This window comes from Ptychodera flava, chromosome 11 (genome assembly GCF_041260155.1).
Source record: "Ptychodera flava strain L36383 chromosome 11, AS_Pfla_20210202, whole genome shotgun sequence".
NCBI lineage: Eukaryota > Metazoa > Hemichordata > Enteropneusta > Ptychoderidae > Ptychodera > Ptychodera flava.
Window position 1 is genome coordinate 40,412,857 of NC_091938.1, and position 19,031 is coordinate 40,431,887.

A 19,031-nucleotide genomic window follows, 5' to 3' on the forward strand; every position below is an offset into this window, starting at 1 on the left:
TTCATGAATCAAAAGGATAAGTTGGCTGTCGTTTCAATGTGTTGGAGTGTGCTATGCATAATAAATGAATATTAATAATGATGTCATTGATTTTTTGCTCAAGCTGGATTGGGGTGGGGTGTCAACGTGTTACCTATGTTCCCAGCCATTTACCTATGTTCCCCAGCCTTAGCAAAAACACTGACTACACATGCCTTTTTATACAACTAATGCATTCCACTTTCCTACATGTATGAGCAGAAATGAGGCACACTAACTCAAATGCATCTACAGTTGACAAGATCACCACATCGGATAAAGTGTCCTCAACCATGTTACGTCACTTTTTTCAAGTACCAATTACAATAACTGGACAATAAGGGTATACGTTTAATAACATTACTGCTGCTTGGTACTGGATGGTATGTACTTGAAACCTAAACAGACCCAACCAGCAAGACATGGTCATAACAATATCTTACATCTTGTCACAGGGATGGAGGAACCTAGTTGAACAGGTTTCAAAGAACCACAAACATGTTTGTGAGTTTCAAAAGCCAGTAAGATGTGAGATTAATGGGGCACAGACAACGTTTTTCATTTATCACTAGTTGCCATCTCAGATTTTTAGACATTGTTAAATACATGTAGCTAAGCTAATAGGAATGCAAAATAATTATTTCCACATTAAATTAAAAGAAATAGGTAAACTAGCAAAATGCCAAATTTCATGATGACTATAATTAGAGAAAACGATATTTCAGTTTATGATACATTCATTACATGTGAAAGAAAGAATTAAAAGCTATGCACTACAGAATATTTTTAATCTTGTCTCCAAAAGTAATGTTTCCAAACTTCTGGAAAACCATAGTTTTTCTCAAGGATCTATGGGAAAACTAATCATTCCAATTCATGAAGCTAGCACTAAGAAAATCCCTTCAAGGGGCACATGTGTAGCCATTATGAATTGCATTGGTTAATGTGTATAAATATTAGACTATGATCACATTTTTAGGAAGCAACAGTGTTATCTAAACTGAACAATTTGGTTTCAGGAAGTGATTTTGCATCGCTGATAAAATACTTATCCCCATGAAAATAATTTATCATTGAATATCTCTACAAAAACAAAATAACTCTAATCACAGCACCAGGGAAAAAAATTCCAGATTGATGTTAAAGTACTGTAACACCTTCGCCTGACTCTGGAATTTAGACCTATTTGAAATGTTAATGTGGAACTGAGTTCATGGGAAAATCTCTTTCACTATTATCAACATTTGTAAAAAGTTTAGAATCTTGATTGCTTTGAACAGTAAACAAAAAAGTTACATTATGGTGTAAATTGACAAGACAAATTGAATGGTCTTCAACAAATCAACAAGACTCCTTGACAGTAACTCATTATTTTGGGAGGTACAGAATTGACAGTCATACATTGATTTCAGAATTTGTTTTTTGTATGTTGTTTTCAGTTCAAATGTAGGTTCAGAGGAGCTATGAAAAGTATAAAACAATAGGTATGAAGGCTTTGTTCTCCCTAAATGTGAAATTAACATCAAAACACTAATTTACATGTACCATTCATGCTTCCTTGTTCTGAATATGACCAATTTTGACTTATGGCTGCAATGAGGGGGAGAAAGTAATATCAAATTTCAAATTGACGATATTGAGGATGTTAATTTAAATTTTTATAGATTTACTTTAGGAATTGCAAAAACTATGCTTTCAATGGGAATTCATGGTGATTAATTGCTATCCTATTATATAAATTCCTCAAAACACAGTTATTAAAATATAATCATTTATTTGAATCAAAAATGTACTACTAAAAGAGAAAGGAGTATTTTAACGTAAAACACAAACAGTAATTGGAGCTGTGCTACTGAATCTCTTTTTTAACCTACATGTATCTACAGAGAACCCTATCCTTGAATCAAACAACAAGATAAGCATTTCACACTGGAAGTCCACGGTTCCCGGACACTTCGCACCAAAACCACTTTGCACCATACCATCTCGTCCCATACCATTTTGCACCAAAACCACTTTGCACCAAAACAACCTCGTACCAAAACCACTTCGCCCCAAAAGTCACCTCACCCCAAACCATTTCGCCCCCAAAACAATGCCACTTTGCCAAAAAAATTGCCAACCGGTAAAGCTGAAAATAACCAACCACTGCCATCGTAGTTTTCATCACCTTTCTATCATCCAAGGACTGAAATCTTGAAATTGTACACATTTCGAGAAAATGACATTGTGCAATTCCGCGCAAGGAACCTGGGTTGTAGCACTGAGTAGTTGTGTGTTTGCAGTGTTTGTTTTTTCTTATTCTACCGTTCATGGTTTCATGCAACAATAAATAGTTCATGGTAGCCAAAATGTCCTGACACATGAATGCTTCCATTAGTTACAGGTAAAAACAACATTATAATACGTCATGGCATTGTTGTTTTAGGAGCTCATTCTGCCATGCATGCCGAAAAGATTGCGTTTTCGTCTTTCTCAATGAGGCAACAAAAAGTAAATTCTGCTGCTCCGATAAAATGGTTTTCAAAAATAGGGTAGGTACGACGGCAGGGATTTTTTTCCAAAACATTTTTATTTTCAAATATGCAATTTTCAGGGGGTTCGGGGCGATCAAACACTGGCCACAACATTTTCACAACAACGTAGGTATAAAAGGAATGAAAACATAAGAGACATCCTCATTCAAGCAAAACTCAGGTGCCAGGTAGCGAACATGTTATTTTACGGGATTTCTTTCTTTTTTTTACTTCTGTGTTTACGTAGTTCTAAAAAGTTTAGGGTCGGCAGGCAAAAAATAGGGAAGGTCAGGTAATCGGAACAGCACAATTTTTTTCTTTGGCCTCGTATTCCTTCATGCCTGTTGCTTCTCCTTGTTGTTTGTTTTTGTATTCTTCTTTGGGGGCTCACATCTTTCAAAAAAACGCCACATATTGGTAAGGCAATCCGCAACAGCATAGTCACTGTAGTCAGGTCACGCACGTGTGACAGCAGACTTGCAGGACCTATGACCTTTGTAACAAACTTTGTCAGTATCAAGAATTGTGATTGGTCAAAATAACAGCCTGCCCTTGAAATCGGCCAATTACGTGCGTTATTTAAAAAAGTTTTAAGCTGTCGCGGCTGTTGTTCTCTGTCTGAAGAGTTTGTAATTCGTTGCGTATTGCAGTAGCAAAACTTGGAAAAACACTCATGCAAGAGGGGTTCGGACCGACAAATAGTTGGATACATATAGGCAAACAAATTCGGTTTTCAAAATTATTATGTGAGTTTTGCACTGGTCCGAAGGACCAGTGGTCTGGAAAAACTGCTGGTCAGTCAGGAATTCTGTTGGTCTCGGACCAGCATACCAGCATTAATTTCGCACGCTGCAACAGGAACAACTAAAGGTTCCCAGACACTTCGCATCAAAACCACTTCGCACCAAAACAACCTTGTACCAAAACCTCTTCGCCCAAAAGTCACATCGCCCCAAAACATTCCGCCCCTAAAACAACACCAATTCTCCCCAAACTTATAGCCAACCGGTAAAGTTATAACCAACCACTGCCATCGAAGTTTTCATCACTTTTCGATCATCCAAGGACTGAAATCTTGAAAGTGTACACAGTTAGAGAAAATGACACTGTGCAATTCTGTGCACGGCACCTGAGTTGTAACATTTAGTAGTTTGCGTATTTTCCTTTTTCTAATATACCGTTTATGGTTTCATGCAAGAATAAACATTGCTTCGTGCATATAGTAGGTTTGTGGTAGCCAAAATGTCCTGACACATTGTTTCCAAGTTGCAGGTAAAAACAATGTTATGATACATTGTTGTATCATTGTTTTAGGACAAGTTGGTATTATACTGGGGCAAAGTGGTTTTAGTACGAGGTAGTACTTGGGGCAAAGTGGCGTTGGACAAAGTAGTACTTGGGACGAAGTGGTTTTGGTACGAAACGGTTTTTGGGCAAAGTTGTGAGGGCCAAACAGGAGTTGGTGTGAAGTGTCTGGACCCCCAAATAAATTGCTATTTGTTTTTAATCTTTCTGATGTTATGATGCAAACAGTACCGAAAGATGAACGATTATTGCGCGATAGTCCTGGCAACACAGTATCTGGCACTGATCACAGTGCCATGTGTAATCATCCAGGATGGCATAGGCAGGGGGGATTTTCCCCTTTACCAGAAAATTTAGGGGAAATTTCAACAGTTCATGTGTTCTACTTGTATATCTAAGGTAATCTTGGGCTGGTCCCCTTTGACAAATTACTAGGGGATGCCAACATGTCAACAGAGGGGGAATCCCCACCCCCCTCTCTAGGTGAAACACTGTATAATGCAATTCCCAGTAACAGAAGCATTTGTTGAGCCAGCACTTATAGCTATACCGATATGATGAAGATGAACTTCTGGCTTTACACTTCATTCGGTTCATTTTGCTCACAACACGGTTACTCTACCCCACCCAATGATCGCAGAGATGAACGGTCCATGACCATTTGATCATACATCTACATTTGGTGCTTCAAACTAAACAACTGGTGTTGTTGTTTTTTTCTCAAAAACTGTCTACCATAAATTTGAAATCCTGTGTTGTACAATAGGTGCTCGAGGTAGGACCTCCATGTTCTTACTGAACACTCGCACTCCTAGCCTCCAGGCTCCCTTGGCGGCGGTACCATGGATGGCCATGGAGATGAAGCAAGCCCTCGTGATTGTTCACACGTTCAAAATAAATGCTCCGAGTCTATTGACACCCGGGTGTCAATAGCCATATAGAGCTTCTCCTGGCTATTGACACCCGGGTGTCAATAGCCAACCGGCCCTCTATTTGGCTATTGACACCCCTCCCGTTTTTTCGCCAGTCGGCCTCCAAATTCAGGGCTCGAAAATTTTTTTAAAATTCACTTGCCATAGGGCAAGTGAATTTTCAATTTCACTTGTCCGGAAGAGAAATTCACTTGCCCTGAATTTCAGATGATTTAAGGAGTAAATGTGTATGATTTTATTCGTGTCATTGTAAAGAAACCATAGCTGTAACTTACTGATAAATTTGTGTCCTTATTCTGTGTATCAAAAATAATATCTTATGTAATGTATACATGCACAGTGTTTCAGCCAGCTTTTGCTAGCATGGGGACACAGTGACACATAGTAGGTCTTAATGGGGACAAATTAAATTTTGGGGGACATGTAGTGTATTTCAATAAAACAACACTGGTACATTGTCATTGTGTGTCATCATGACCTGGTACCTGGTTTTAATAGGCAAGTCAGGTAGGTGCACTGAGGGTAAGTATATAATAGGCCACTGGTGTTGTGTCAAATTGTGCCCATGTGAAACTTTCAGTATCATTTAGTTTACTGCTACCACATGGTATGTGCATAAACTGCAGTGTTCCCTATTAAAGTCACCAAAATGATTAGCCAACTCATTAGCCAAATCAAAAATCTTGTAGCCACTTTGAGCAACTTTTAAACAGTTTATGATCTCAAGTGTAGCAACAGCTTTCTTGGAATTCAGGAGTTCCTAATTTTACAAATCAAGATGTTTTGTATGTTGTTCATGATAGTTTTAACATTAAAGAAATATTTGTTTAGTTTTTATTACATGAATTATCTGTGTTTTCATGACATTGATGGGATTGAAATACTTTTCATTTCTAGTGGTAAACTTTTGCCACAAGAAATAATAGGTGGCAATTCTAAAAATCAGGTAGCAATGTGAAGTGTATATTACCACAGATACAGAATACTTCTGCAGCATTGAGTCACTGTTCACAGTATGACAACTTATCATACATATACTCTACAAGCTCCTTATGTGGTTTTGTTAGCCACACAAATACAAATTTTCCATGCAGAAGAAAGCATTCAGTAGCATAGTGACAGTGTAGATACAAGTATTGTGGTGTTGTGTCATAGTTGTGATCAAGCAGGCTCAATAGCATCTTCAGCATAAGTATTTTGCTTGAGACAAAAAGGGTCAGGTCAAAATCCTTTAAAACAAGACACAATGATATTGTTCAATCATTTCCAATGTTTTAAAGAGTAATAATAGTTTTAATGACAATGATAACATTGTAGCCCAGGAACATTTTCATTTGATATTTTGATATCATCAAGAAATGTCTGGTGATGTTAAATATTACATCATTAAACTGGAGGAATCTGCAGAAATATTAATGTGATGATTTGAAATGGATATGCTTGCTGCAACTACTGTTGACAATTTCCCTTTGCCATAACTGTTAATAAAATTTAATTTAAAACTGACAGTCAAGCTAAATGCCATTAAATTGGAAAGCACCAAGAAATTACCTTTTATCATAAGATTGTACCTATTAGACCTCCCTATGTGGTTTCTTTTGAACCATAATTGTGTACTTAAAGGGTCTTCATTCATGACATCACATAAGGTGACCCAGATTTGACCTTTCAGAAAACCTCAAGTTTTTTCTCCTTTTCCTTGTATTCTGACTCTGTTTGTGAAAGTTTCCTTTGAAATAATGGTTTTTACTATCAAACTGAGTAATTGCAGGCCAAATTTTGATTCAAGCAAAGTAGGTAAAACTTGGACTAAAAAGGACGACCGGTACGCGGGACTCACAGAGGCAAAGCCAGGCCTCAGTGTATTCATGGTCGTCCATGATGTATTGTAGCACGGTCCGTCCGTGAGGGACTGAGAGAGACTGTGATTGCAGTATCGAACAGCAACAATGTTTACTTCACGTACCAGGGAATTTGTAACTTTTTAGAAAGGAGAGTAAAGTGTTTCAATACATTGTAACTTTGTAGGAAGGAGGGTAAATTGTTTCAACACCGTACAACATTTTATTGTAAGCTGTAGTTTTCTGTTGAGGAGGCATCGTGACATGATTTCATGAGAAGAAAAAAACATAAGATCGTGCAAAGACGTCAATATTTTGCCATTTTGTAACCAAGCAGAACAGAGCTATTTTATCGGCCGGCCATATCGAAAGCGGTACACTCAAAGAACTAGAGAGTGGCAGCGCGTACGTACAGTGGGCTCATTGAAATTCACTTGTCCGTCAGGCTTGGAGAATGTTGTTTTCACTTGCCCGGACTCAAAATTCACTTGTCACGGGCGTCGGGCGGCGAGAATTTTCGAGCCCTGCAAATTCAACCAAACTTAGCTTAGTTATTCTAAACAACATATATTCTCAATAGAAATCCAAAAAAATTCCTTCGAAATAGCTTCTTTCGTCGTCATTTTGCGGTCCGATAGTGCTACTGCAGGCGGCCTACACCAGTGGGTGTCAATAGCCAACCGACACTGTATTTGGCTATTGACACCCCTCCCGTTTTTTCGCCAGTTGGCCTCCAAATTCAACCAAACTTAACTTAGTTATTCAAAACAACATATATTCTCAATAGAAATCCAAAAAAAATTCCTTCGAAATAGCCTCTTTGGTCGTCATTTTGCGGTCCACAGCGCTACTGCAGGCGGCCTATACCAATGGGTGTCAATAGCCAACCGGCCCTCTATTTTGCTATTGACACCCCTCCCGTTTTAAAGCTTCACTTACTTTGCCAACATTTGGATTGGTTTGTGGTTTCTCATCTTTCTTTTCATCGCATTTAACTGCTGCTGAATGATATTTTTGTCTGGATCTCCTTACTTTCCCCATCTGAACGGTTAATTCACCGTGAAACCGTGTGGAGGGACAGTGATCACTCGCTCACTGTTGCTGTGCAATACGCAGAGAAACGAGAAACATGTGGATGTTGATGACCCACGCTGACCCCGTTCCCATACATACTTATTTACGGTAATTTGAAAAAAATGGCCTGAATGAAGTTGAGGGTCAGGCAGAGGGACCGTTGACCATAGTTTCCATTGTAGGTGAAATGAAATATTCTTCAATGATTAAAAACAATAAATAATGTAAAATGTCCCTCCTGTGATGTAAAAAGCTCCAGGTTCGGTCATTTGCTTTGCAGCAATAGCGGCTTGTCACTCTTTAACGGTAAAGGTTAAACATTATCAAAATACTTCCGCGTTTTTGTGGTCAGTTGTGTCATCGTCGTATCAAAAAAATTCACGAGGTTATGGCACACAGACGGACACAGCAAAGTGACAATGGAGAGACTGCGTACGAAAATAGAACCACCGATGGGGATAAAGAAATAAGCGCGGCATCCAAGCACCTCCGCGGTGAATTAAGCCGTCGACCCCGAGCGAAATATGGAGCCAGCAGTCCATCGGACGTGAAATTCACGCCACCTTTCGTCGGAGTGATCATGGCCTTGTCCTTGCCAGTTTCTTTATTGGTATTTTGGTACATCACTCTGCCTTTCCTTTGGTGGTTAGTCAGTTCTATCGTTGGAGTGGATTTCATCAGGAATATCATGTTTCTAAAAGAAGGTGAGAACGAATATCATTAATTCGTCTGCTTCTCTCAGACGTTGGAAGGCGCCCTCACTGTCGCCGATACTTGATACGCACTTGAAATAGCGAAACATTGGGAAACTAACTTCACCACACTCGTACTTTTCCGATATTTTCAGTAAAATAATACAGAGTGTAAATAGTCGAAACTAAACAACCATGTCGTTTTTCAAATAACAGTCTTTTTGCATGATCCAAACAATGTCATGACCTATGTGTTAAACTTTGAGAAGACTAGTAAATGATTTATCTGTGAGATTTAAACCACACTTTCTAAAAAGCTGTATTCAAATAGTGTGTTTCCATTCATTCTTTTAACAGCTTGTAGAAAGTACTCTTTGGCACATTACTTATGCACTTTTCTTATATAGATTTATTTTTTCATAATTGTTTTGATATATATTAATTTTTCTTGTCAATAAATTTCTTTGAAATTATCCATCAAACAAAGATTAAATCTTTGTCTACGTAAGTGTCATAAATCACTAGCAATGCTCTGCTGCTTCATTCACCTTGTAATAGAAGTAGGATCACAATAGAATACTGGATTCCTACTCTAATAACAAGGAATTGCTACCCTTTGGTGTATGGATACATGTGTTTGCATCTCTTTCCTTTTAGATATTGCCGCTGCATTGACATCACCCTGTGCTCTGTGGATACCAGCTGATGAGAGGGCATATCTGAATGATCACTCTGACTGGACAGTGAAGAGATTGTCCAATGTAACTGCTAATCAGTTTATAGACTTTGTCAATAGAGGTGAACCAGTCATTGTCACTGATGCAATGAAAGGTTAGAAGTTCTGAATGAATCTGTTTTGGTCAGTGCCAAGCAATGACAAGAATAGCAATCTTCTGGTAACAGTTGAAAACTTCAATTTAACAACTTGGAAATCTTTTAATGTTCATATATTGAAAATGAACCATGATTACTGATGTAACTCCTTACCCTTACACAGTGAATATATGGCAATAAAAAATGGTGAGCGATGTCTATCTACTGGTAACTTCACAAACACTCTGTTAAGGGCTGTTTTAGATTTGAATACATGCAAAAATATTGAAAGAAAATTTATTAACATCACATCATTGTTAGCTTTACTGTTTGTTTCATTGCTTAACGCCCAGGTTGTCATAAAAAAAACCCAAAGTTTGATATACTTTATCAAAAATCAATACATTTTTTGCTTTTTTCTTTTCAGATTGGGAATCATTTCATAAATTCAACTGTACATATCTCATTGAAAATTATCCAGATGTTGAATACTTTGATTGGCAGGTAGGAGGAAAACTTTATATTTAATATACTTAAGAATTTTAGTGTAAATGCAATTGTTTAAAAAGGTTGGAATATGATGAGAGTAATACATTTTGCTAATTGTTACAAAACAGAGATTTACAGGTTAGTTTGACATTTTTGTATAGAAAAACACAAATGTTTGATTTATACAAAATACCTTTGAAATCTAAACCCACCTAAAATAATTACAGACATGATTTCTCACTTACTTTATAAAGGGAATAATAGTTGAGTTTAAATCACTATGGTAACTTGTCTATGTTTTCGGTCATCATGTTAAAAGAGTGATCATATTTTCATCAATATGTATTGAATTTCTTCAAAAACACAAGTATATGTAATTTCTTTTACTGTACAGTGTCAATATTTGTTTGGTGAACAACATGTCATTGCCACAAAGCTAAAATGCCTCACATATTTAAATTTTCTCCATACTTATGTCATTGGTCTAGAACATTACAATTAATATTTTTGTTGTACAGGGAGGTAGAAGGATGCCAATACGATACATTCCAGAAAGATGGGAACAAGCTGGTATGGAATGTGCAAGCGGCTATATTGAAATGTCATGGCCAGCCAATAACAAATATTTGAAGGTAAAGATTGATAGCTGTAAAATCTTCAAAGTTCCTTTTTTGATCATAATAGTAGATCACTGTGTATTAGCACTCTCACAACACAAAATTTGTTGATGCTACATATCAAACCACATTAAAAAAATCCAAGTGTACCAATAGTTTTCTAGAATGAAGACAAACAAGTACACAAATTTCAATGAAATTGTGAGTGATTTTCTATTTCATTGACTTTTACTCTGTTACCCAGACTGCCCTCTCCTACGAGAACTTTTGACTAATTTATATTTAGGTGCATTCAGAATGAAAACATTGTGATAGATTTGAAAGTATCATTTGTCATTGTAACTTAAACCTATGAGAGCTAAACCTCTGGTTTTTTCAACCAGGAATGGTCTGACCAGATGCCAGCACCATACTTTTTACCAAAGGATGTTTACACTGATGGAGGGCTTGCTGAAAAGACAGTCAGCATGACAGGATTTCTTGGCACGCCATCCACTGGTGTTTCTCCACATCTAGATGAAACTTGTGACACATTTATGACAGTACAGGTTAGAATTTTTACTCCCTAAAGACCATTTGGGTTTGTAATCCACAATATTTGGACTATCCCTGTATTGAGATAGTCCCTGGGGATAGTCCATAGACTCTGAATTAGGGTCTATGGATAGTCCAAGATAGATGATAGATATATCTATCAGAGAATATCAATTTTTGTACCTGTACAGCTTAGTTTCATAGAGATAGTCCTGGTTTTATGATGATAGTTCTGGTCATATCACTTACTATATTGCTTTTACCAGTGTGTCCAATAAGCTAAATGACCAACAACTGACTTAAGAAATCTCTTCCTGATGTAAGAAATATCTCTCACTGACTCTTACACACTACATATAGTGGTATACAGCTAATATAAAGAATTGTCCAGAAAGTCCAAAGAGTTTGTGAGTTTGAGGATATTCTACTGCCAACTGTTATGATCCAGAATATCAGAATACATCCTAGATGAACTGGTGTGGTAAATGTGTTGCTTGCACGCTGACTTCTTAGTAACAATCCTGTTAACTTAAATTTTTTAAGTGTTTCCTTTATGATTAGTCATCAAAAGACAGTAACATTATTAATCAATGTTTGTCCAGAGATATTCATGAAAAAACATAAGCATTTAGAGGTATGACTTATCAAGTGTTGGTTCTTGTTCAATAGTTTTCTGGAGTGAAAAACTGGAGTATATCATGGCCAGTCAGGGAAAGTGATGAGTTGAAATGGGCCAAGCCGACAATAGTCACTTTATATCCTGGTAAGTTCTGTCCTTCTGTTTATATACTGAAGAGAGCAGATGATGAAAACACAAAAACTGATTTTCAATCCAATTGGTGAGAAGATATTCTGCATTTAAATATTTTCAGATTGCCTTTGATCTTATAACCATTTTATTTTGCAGTAAAGTATATTATTTTCATATTTCAATTCAAATATATATATTTTTTCCAGGTGATATTTTGTTTTGGTATGTCAGTATGCGTCACCATACAGAAGTCTTAGAAGGATGTTCCCTCAGTTTCAGTTTTCTTCTCAACACGCCGGCTCCAAAGCAGTATTTTGAAAATCTCCATGAGGACTTCAAAGCAGTAACACAGACTGAACGGAACAAACTTTTTGCCAGCACTCATGCTGCTAATCTAGACTACATTGACTCTTGTAGCATTGTTCATAACAATGGTAAAGATTACATCATATAATGGAGATTTGATCACCATTTGGCCAGTCTTTCAACTCACAATGCAATGAAAACAAGCTTTAATGAAATTGCAATACCTTTTCTGGATTTTAACAACATACAACAGTATGAATCTGTGATTATAATTTGATTGTGAAATCTCAACAAATGCTGTATCAGTCATTTTAGGGATTAGTGAATCCCAGTGTATTCCTTTTTTACTGCAAGCATGAGATGAAAGATCAACATTGCTGGCTGTATTTATGCTTTATCGTTTCAAGAGATATTTCAAAGAATTATGACCTTTAAAAACAAACTTTGCAGTCCATCGCTCTGAAATTGGCCCATTATGAGTAGCAATCAAGGGATTATTGAAGTATTTAGAAGACCATACATCATACCAGTAGATACATGTATGTTGATTGAACGCTATCAACAATTTGCTATATATTTGCATATATACAACATGTTATATGAACACTGAAAATATTGGATCATGTCAATAATGGTAGTTTTAAAGAATCTCTAGCAGAGGTATAGTCTTGCTAAAATACCCTAGACAAAAAGTATATAATTTTGTTTGGTGCCATGCTAAATGTCAGCCAAACTATGAGTTCTCAGTGAGTAATTTTGAAGACCCACATTACATGCTTCCATTTGAACAATTATTGCATGCTCAATATGACCTCCAAGGTGATGGATATTGATGCCTGGAAAATATCAACCGCTTATTTGCCCAGCGAATATGTCTGCCTGCTTCCTATGTACCTTGATTTCTCAAGTATGATCAACAGACATCTTCAGTACTATTCAAGAGTCAAATTACGAAGGAACATTTGTTCTGTTAAGGTTGGAATTCAAAATTCCAGTATTGGGTCATACACAGTATTTTTGATCATGCTTCTACAATGTTGAAGTATGGTCACAGCAACCTGGCAATTTATTGTTCAGGTTTGTGTACAGAACTTGATCATGGACAAGTGTGCTTTCTTCTCAGAAAATTCTTCAGTCAGGCTTTCTTGTCATAAGCCATGGACTGATAGAATATTTTTCAGTATAGTCAGGCAGCTCATAAATTATGAAGACTGGGGAGGAAAGTATATTTGTACAAAGAATTGTGTTTTGGTACATATGCTTCCATGCAAACTCAATGGACACAAACATGTAGACCTAGATAGTCATCAAGTTATCTAACATGTTACTTGAAATCCTAAGAATATATGTACATGTCATTTCAGAATATCGTTCCTTTAATCTGTATTCTGTATTCTGTATCTGCAGTGGCAGCTATTATCTCACAATTTTTTGTCTTTGTCTGAATGGTATAGATGTACAGGCTTTAAAGGATGTTTGATGAATTTTTCATGAGAAACTCAAACTTTGCATGGAGATATTGTGAATTGTAATGTCAAGCAAGGAATGCCAGCTTGTGATGTCTGACAGTCACTAAGCAACATTAGAGTTGTTACCACTGTTTTAATTAACACTCTGCCAAATCCCACACTTTCCATCTTTTGTGGAAAAATTATCACAAAATACAAACTCATTAAATTGCTCATGTAAACACATTCAACCATACGGTATCATGAAATCCCTATGCAAGAAATTACACAATACAAATGAATTTGTTTGCTACACCTTCCTTTTATTTTTAATAAAATTCAGTGACATACCCAAGCATATCACAAAACTTGATAAAGAAATATTTGTTGGATTTCATCAAGATCATTTTCCTCAATTCCAATGGCAGATGCAGCAGCATTGTAATCCAGTGGTATTGATTTGACCCAGGATTTCACATTGATTCCAGTCTGAAATGACAAACAAGTTTTTTTAGTAAGTGCTATTGTAACTGTCTGTTCAAAGGTATAATTTGAAATCACAGAGCAAGGTGTATCTCTGAAATTCTTTGTCATCAAAGTAACAAATGAACACACAAAATACCAATGTGCAAGTGACTACAGTTGTATGTGGAGTATATTTCCTTGATGACTGTTGGTTTGTATGTAGTTTACATCCATGTTTGTATGTTCCTTTCTTTTTTCTACAATTTTCCAAAATAAACATACAGAATTGTTAAAACATTCTTGTATTTATTCTCATTATTTTTGCATTGACAACCATATTTCATTCTACTTTAGATTGTTCATTATCAACAACACAATGTCTCTACTTGAAGTTACAACATACAAAAATTGGTACAGTGAACTCTAAAAGGTGTGTGCATTTTATGTTTGGCTAGTCAACATTAATAACAGACATTTTGTGAGATGCATTAGCCCTAAACATGAAACATTAGGCCTAAATGCGTATGAACAACAAATTCAAAGAGGACACCAAATATAGTCCTATTATTTCCATTTGACTATTTGGAAGTAGACATACTCACCTGTAGACATTGTAAGGACTGTTCAAGGCTTGGTACTGTTACAAGATAACATCCTTTCCTCTGAATGCTTTCTGCAAGGAATCTCCATATTCTGTGACAAAATATTAATTGAGAATTATAAAGCAGTTTGCAACAGATTTGTTCAGCAGATTGTATCACAGACAGTAGAGGGGAAGACAGATTTGTTCAGCAGATTGTATCACAGACAGTAGAGGGGAAGACACATCAGTATTGTAGCCAACTTTTGATTTCCAGATTTTTTCATGTCAAACAGATCTCATAACAGCCAAATACATTCAATCCAGTTAAATTGTAGTCAGTCCTTTCCATAATTACCAGTCATGCACTTCTATGCATCACCAATTCAATGAAGCAGTCAGTATAATATTTCTTGTACTTTCACTGTTCTGCATAAATTGTATTGGAGAGACACTGCCATTACCTCTACACAGCTTATAATCACTATTGTATCTAGCATACAGTACATATACTATGTCATTCTGAAACTTACTTGGTTTGATCTTCCACTGATGCAAAAAATTCAAAGACATTGTTGAGGACAACTACATCAGCTGGAAAGAAAAACAAATGTGTGTTCTTTAGTTGATTTCAAGCAATAGCAACATACTTCATAGCAAGAATGTCCCAGCTAGGATATATTTCAGTATTGTGGAAACACAAAAATATGGCTTGAAGATTGTTGGATGTTGATAATCATCAAATGCAAAGAAACTGTTAGATGTTGATTATTACCAAAACTAAAACTACGAAAACATAAACTATGGTTATCTGCATCAAGAACCAGCAGATAGCATGGCATTTTTCTCTGGAACAAAAATTGGTTTTATGGCTGCAATAATGATGATCGATTCGATATACATTGATAAAAATATGAAATTTTGCAAGACTGTAATAGCTAGGATTAATTGTCATCAAACTTTACCCTGTTGTAATAACATCTTCTGTGTACACACATCAGCACAGATGATCTGAAACAAAACAGTAGTGACAGCATTGTGACAGTTCATTCAACTATAATTATGCAAAGATATACCTGGCAACCTCTTTGGTATGATGAACCACATACAATGATTACATGTAACCTTCAAATTAAGATCTACTGGTTTGGAAAGGGGATATTGAGAGGATTCACTACGCCATTTCAAAATTATGATAAAGTTGGACTTTTATGAAGTATAACCACAACTCTTATTCCATTCATTTCACACAGAACTAATACCAAGATGACAATCAATTGTCCATTGATGACTTTTTGTTTTCCTGTCATTTTTACTTCAGATAATCAAACAGTCCATGTAAGAGACAAAGAGTCAAATTAGCACAGAGATTAATGCTTGGTGAAAATAAAAAGAGAATTTACCTTTATCCTGTCATGGAGTTGATAGACATCAACCATTTTCTGTTGCAATCTACAAAACTCTTCATTGAATTCAATTCCAATAATATTGGCAGCATCACTGTAGTAGTATGTCTACATGTGTATTTATGAAACAACAAAGTGAGCCATCAGATTTTCTGTTTAACACTGTATCATGTTTCTAGGTTACTATCATAGAGTGTAACAGATGAGTTGAGTTGTGATCAAGAAGAGAGCTAACAACACTACAAGCAAGCGAGATGTTGTTCAGTGAATGTTGCACATATGTATCAAGTGCAACTTTTACGAAAAATTTACAAACTATGTAAATCTTTCCATGTTCAAAATTGTACTTTCGTAATCTTATAAAAACCCAACATACTGAACCTAAGACTTAAATTGTCTGCAAAGTTCCTATAATCCCTCTTACTTGCTCTGAAACAGTATAACTTGGGTAAAAGAGATACATATATGCTATAAACAAATTTGTTTTCACAATGGCTATTTATTTCTTGATCATGGGCTACAATTGCAAACTGAATTAAGAACATATATGATCTGATGTACATCAACACTTTGAAATGTTTTAAGCGCCACTAAAAAAACATTTTATTATAACTTTGATACTCAAAGGATCCCTTGCTCATTGAGCCCCTGGATTATACCACAGTCCCTATGATAGCGGGACCTTGGTTCTACCTTTGACCCTCTGTGAGTGGCAATTGCTGCAGTTTTTCAATTGACTCATGTAAACCTAACTCACCCCATACAGAACAGCACCAAGCCTTGATCCAATGTCAATGACTGTTTTGTATTTAATATCTGGCAGAACATGTTGAAAGATAAACTTGAGCTGTACTATAGAGCAGGAGTGTGAAATAAATGCTGTAACAGAAAGATTAAGTGAATGGTTAGCTACAATTTCTTGAATCTCTGGACATCTGATTTCTCTTTAGTAAAGGTATACAATGTAATTCACACTAGTTTACATCAGTTAACATGTACCCTTGACTGTTCTCATTTTAGAGAGTCATTATTATGAAGCTTCACTAATTAAAAACAGATGTACCTGACATCATTATAAAGGCTTCAAAATACTTGGACAGAAAAAAGGGTCTGAGAATAGATAATGATATAGATCTGTAAAGAAATGTGATGATTGTAACAGTAGTATGTGTACTTCAATTTCCAAAACGGAGCACATATAGCTGCAATATTACACTCAAAAGTGGAATACAGTCAAACCATGATTACAGTTCAGATACATGCTATGCTAACAATTTTCACACAGTCACTGAGAGCACAATCAGTATTGATACCAAGTTCACAAAATGCCTTCTTTGGAAAATAGCTTTCACTAACTAAAACATTCATAATTCACTTACACAGAGGGGCAGTGTTATGAGACTTGCAGTCAAGGCAGTAGTTTTGACTCAGCTGTCCTCTATTGCACAGATCATCTACTGTGTCATCATCATAAAGAAACTTGTCAACATGAATTGTGCATTGATCATTAGATCCAGAGTTCTTTAAAAAAGTGAAAGGAAAATTGTGGGCAATATTTTACTCAGAAAACACTGGTGCTGCAGAGGTAAATTTGATTTTCTATAATAACAATCAAGAATTGATTTGAAGCAATTTCTAGGTAGTATACATTCTTGGAATTGTATACTTTTGATGAATTTTGTTACTAAAAGCATACACCACATTTGTACGGTGGTGTATGATAAAAACTGTTTTGGTAACAAACTTGCATCATCGTATACAATTTTAACAATGTATACCTTGTACTACCTAGATTTGCTTCCCTATCATTTTTCGATTGTCATTTTGTATTGCAATCAAGGTGTCTTGCCAAAATAAAGATAGCTTGAGTGTATTAATAAGTCATTGATAAATCATAGAGTACAAATCCACACTTACTTGATCAATTCCATCATGTTTTATTTGTTCATTGTTGACAAGGCCATTGATGGGTAACTCTGAACGGAGAGACTCAGCGATGCTTTGAATAATGATGTCTTCATTGCTGGGTCCATCATCTTCATTAAAGTTCTCTGTTGTAAATAATAACAAAGCATTCCTCTTTTTGCTAGATTTCAGTAAAGTGTTCACATTCGACATTCAATATTATCTGAATACTGCATTGGCATGCAACGACATTCATTTTGATCAAGAGGGCCAGTAGGAAGGGCCTCTCTAACCTTTCTGGGTGGCCGGGGAGAGGTATGTGGGCTGCGGAACTTTCACGTTTTATGGTTGGCCTAAACCTATTCTTATCACTGGTGGCTTTGGAATTCGGGTGAGCAGGGTATAGTAGCAAGTAGAAACAAGCTGATATTGTGCATATGTTGTGCTGTGATATATTCTTGGAGAGACTTTCAAATGTGTACGTGTATGCATGGAGGTAGTAGTACTACCTCCATGGTGTATGCTATCTTGCTAGCTTGGAGTCCTGCCATAGAACCTTCCGGACTTACTCCCGTAGAGCTGTACAATGTATTACCTTCTATCCACCTCAGAAATTGCTTTCTGTCGGCCAGTTCTACCCTGCCGAATAAATGTTGAAACTCGCTTTTGGCTTCTTCGATATCCATGTCCACAATAGTTTGCATGTACGCGTGCTCTAAAACCACGATATGTGTCAGAGTATGGATGTATCAAGTCATCCTTGGTCAGAGGAGCTGGGCCATGCGTGTCGCCATTTGTGTGTAAACTTGTTGTGAGCAGGGATTCCCTCTGTGACGTCATTGTGCAGTCTATAATTTGCATAACAAAACACTTCGCCGACTGTACCTGCACAGGCTGCAGTACATATCTTTATAACAGCATTGCTTTCACACAAACACAAATAAGCAACACTCTTTACAAATAACACTTATATAAAAAAGCCGTTTAAACTGTAAATGTAACTTAGGCAAAAGATCAGAATAATGCTAATACTTATAGTGACTGCAGTCTGCTGGATTGATTCCAGTATGTTTCCGTACAACTGGACCATTAACAATACTTTTGGCAGAAGAATAACTCAAATATTTATGTTCAAACCATTAATTGTTTGCGTAAAATAATGATAGTCAAAATAATGATCAAATTATGGTGACTTTTTCCCTTTAGAACACTGACTCAACATTCGACACAAGTTAACATCATTCCAATCTCCAAACCATTCAAATCTTTTACTATACCGAAAGTATTAGAGAGTGCAGGCCAGGGAGTCAGCTCCCGAAATATCAAGTTTTGATTGCTA

At 36.3% G+C, this 19,031-nt stretch overlaps 3 protein-coding genes across 4 annotated transcripts in view; 1 reads left to right on the top strand and 2 right to left on the bottom strand.

Annotated features, from left to right (window-relative positions):
• The window catches only part of LOC139144274 (ribosome biogenesis protein SLX9 homolog), a 23,711-nt gene extending 15,975 nt beyond the window's left edge, over positions 1-7,736 (bottom strand). Inside the window, exon 1 of the mRNA XM_070714941.1 lies at positions 7,552-7,736. Within this exon, the coding sequence (XP_070571042.1) occupies positions 7,552-7,653 (102 nt within the window). The 5' untranslated portion in view covers positions 7,654-7,736. The remainder of the gene's footprint in view (positions 1-7,551) is intronic.
• A 242-nt stretch (positions 7,737-7,978) lies between these two features.
• On the top strand, positions 7,979-14,098 carry LOC139144275 (uncharacterized). Its single transcript, XM_070714942.1, has 7 exons — positions 7,979-8,390; positions 9,036-9,209; positions 9,619-9,695; positions 10,199-10,312; positions 10,681-10,845; positions 11,501-11,594; positions 11,789-14,098. The coding sequence occupies exons 1-7, from the start codon at positions 8,075-8,077 to the stop codon at positions 12,034-12,036; spliced, it is 1,188 nt and encodes a 395-aa protein (XP_070571043.1). The 5' UTR covers positions 7,979-8,074; the 3' UTR covers positions 12,037-14,098.
• On the bottom strand, positions 13,639-18,505 carry LOC139144276 (uncharacterized). Of its 2 annotated transcripts, XM_070714943.1 has the most exons (9): positions 18,288-18,505; positions 17,705-17,838; positions 17,167-17,308; positions 16,545-16,666; positions 15,785-15,895; positions 15,347-15,392; positions 14,915-14,975; positions 14,404-14,494; positions 13,639-13,825 (listed from the first exon to the last, which is right to left on the bottom strand). In XM_070714943.1, exons 1-9 carry the CDS (start codon positions 18,394-18,396, stop codon positions 13,697-13,699), a joined length of 945 nt encoding a protein of 314 aa, XP_070571044.1. In that variant the 5' UTR covers positions 18,397-18,505; the 3' UTR covers positions 13,639-13,696. The 2 variants fall into 2 exon arrangements, with proteins under 2 accessions (XP_070571044.1, XP_070571045.1); XM_070714944.1 differs by lacking the exons at positions 16,545-16,666; positions 17,167-17,308.
• Between the last annotated feature and the right edge of the window lie 526 nt (positions 18,506-19,031).

What these genes read in the sequence shown, in the direction of transcription:
- LOC139144276 (XM_070714943.1), bottom strand. Translation starts at nt 18,396, where the DNA reads ATGCAAACTATTGTGGACATGGATATCGAAGAAGCCAAAAGCGAGTTT. An exon ending in AACATGATGGAATTGATCAA is followed by an intron (nt 17,309 to 17,704) that starts GTAAGTGTGGAT and finishes ACTTTTTTAAAG; the next exon opens with AACTCTGGATCTAATGATCA. An exon ending in GAAGATGTTATTACAACAGG is followed by an intron (nt 14,976 to 15,346) that starts GTAAAGTTTGAT and finishes TTTTCTTTCCAG; the next exon opens with CTGATGTAGTTGTCCTCAAC.
- LOC139144275 (XM_070714942.1), top strand. Translation starts at nt 8,075, where the DNA reads ATGGCACACAGACGGACACAGCAAAGTGACAATGGAGAGACTGCGTAC. An exon ending in TATCATGTTTCTAAAAGAAG is followed by an intron (nt 8,391 to 9,035) that starts GTGAGAACGAAT and finishes CTTTCCTTTTAG; the next exon opens with ATATTGCCGCTGCATTGACA. An exon ending in CCAATAACAAATATTTGAAG is followed by an intron (nt 10,313 to 10,680) that starts GTAAAGATTGAT and finishes TTTTTCAACCAG; the next exon opens with GAATGGTCTGACCAGATGCC.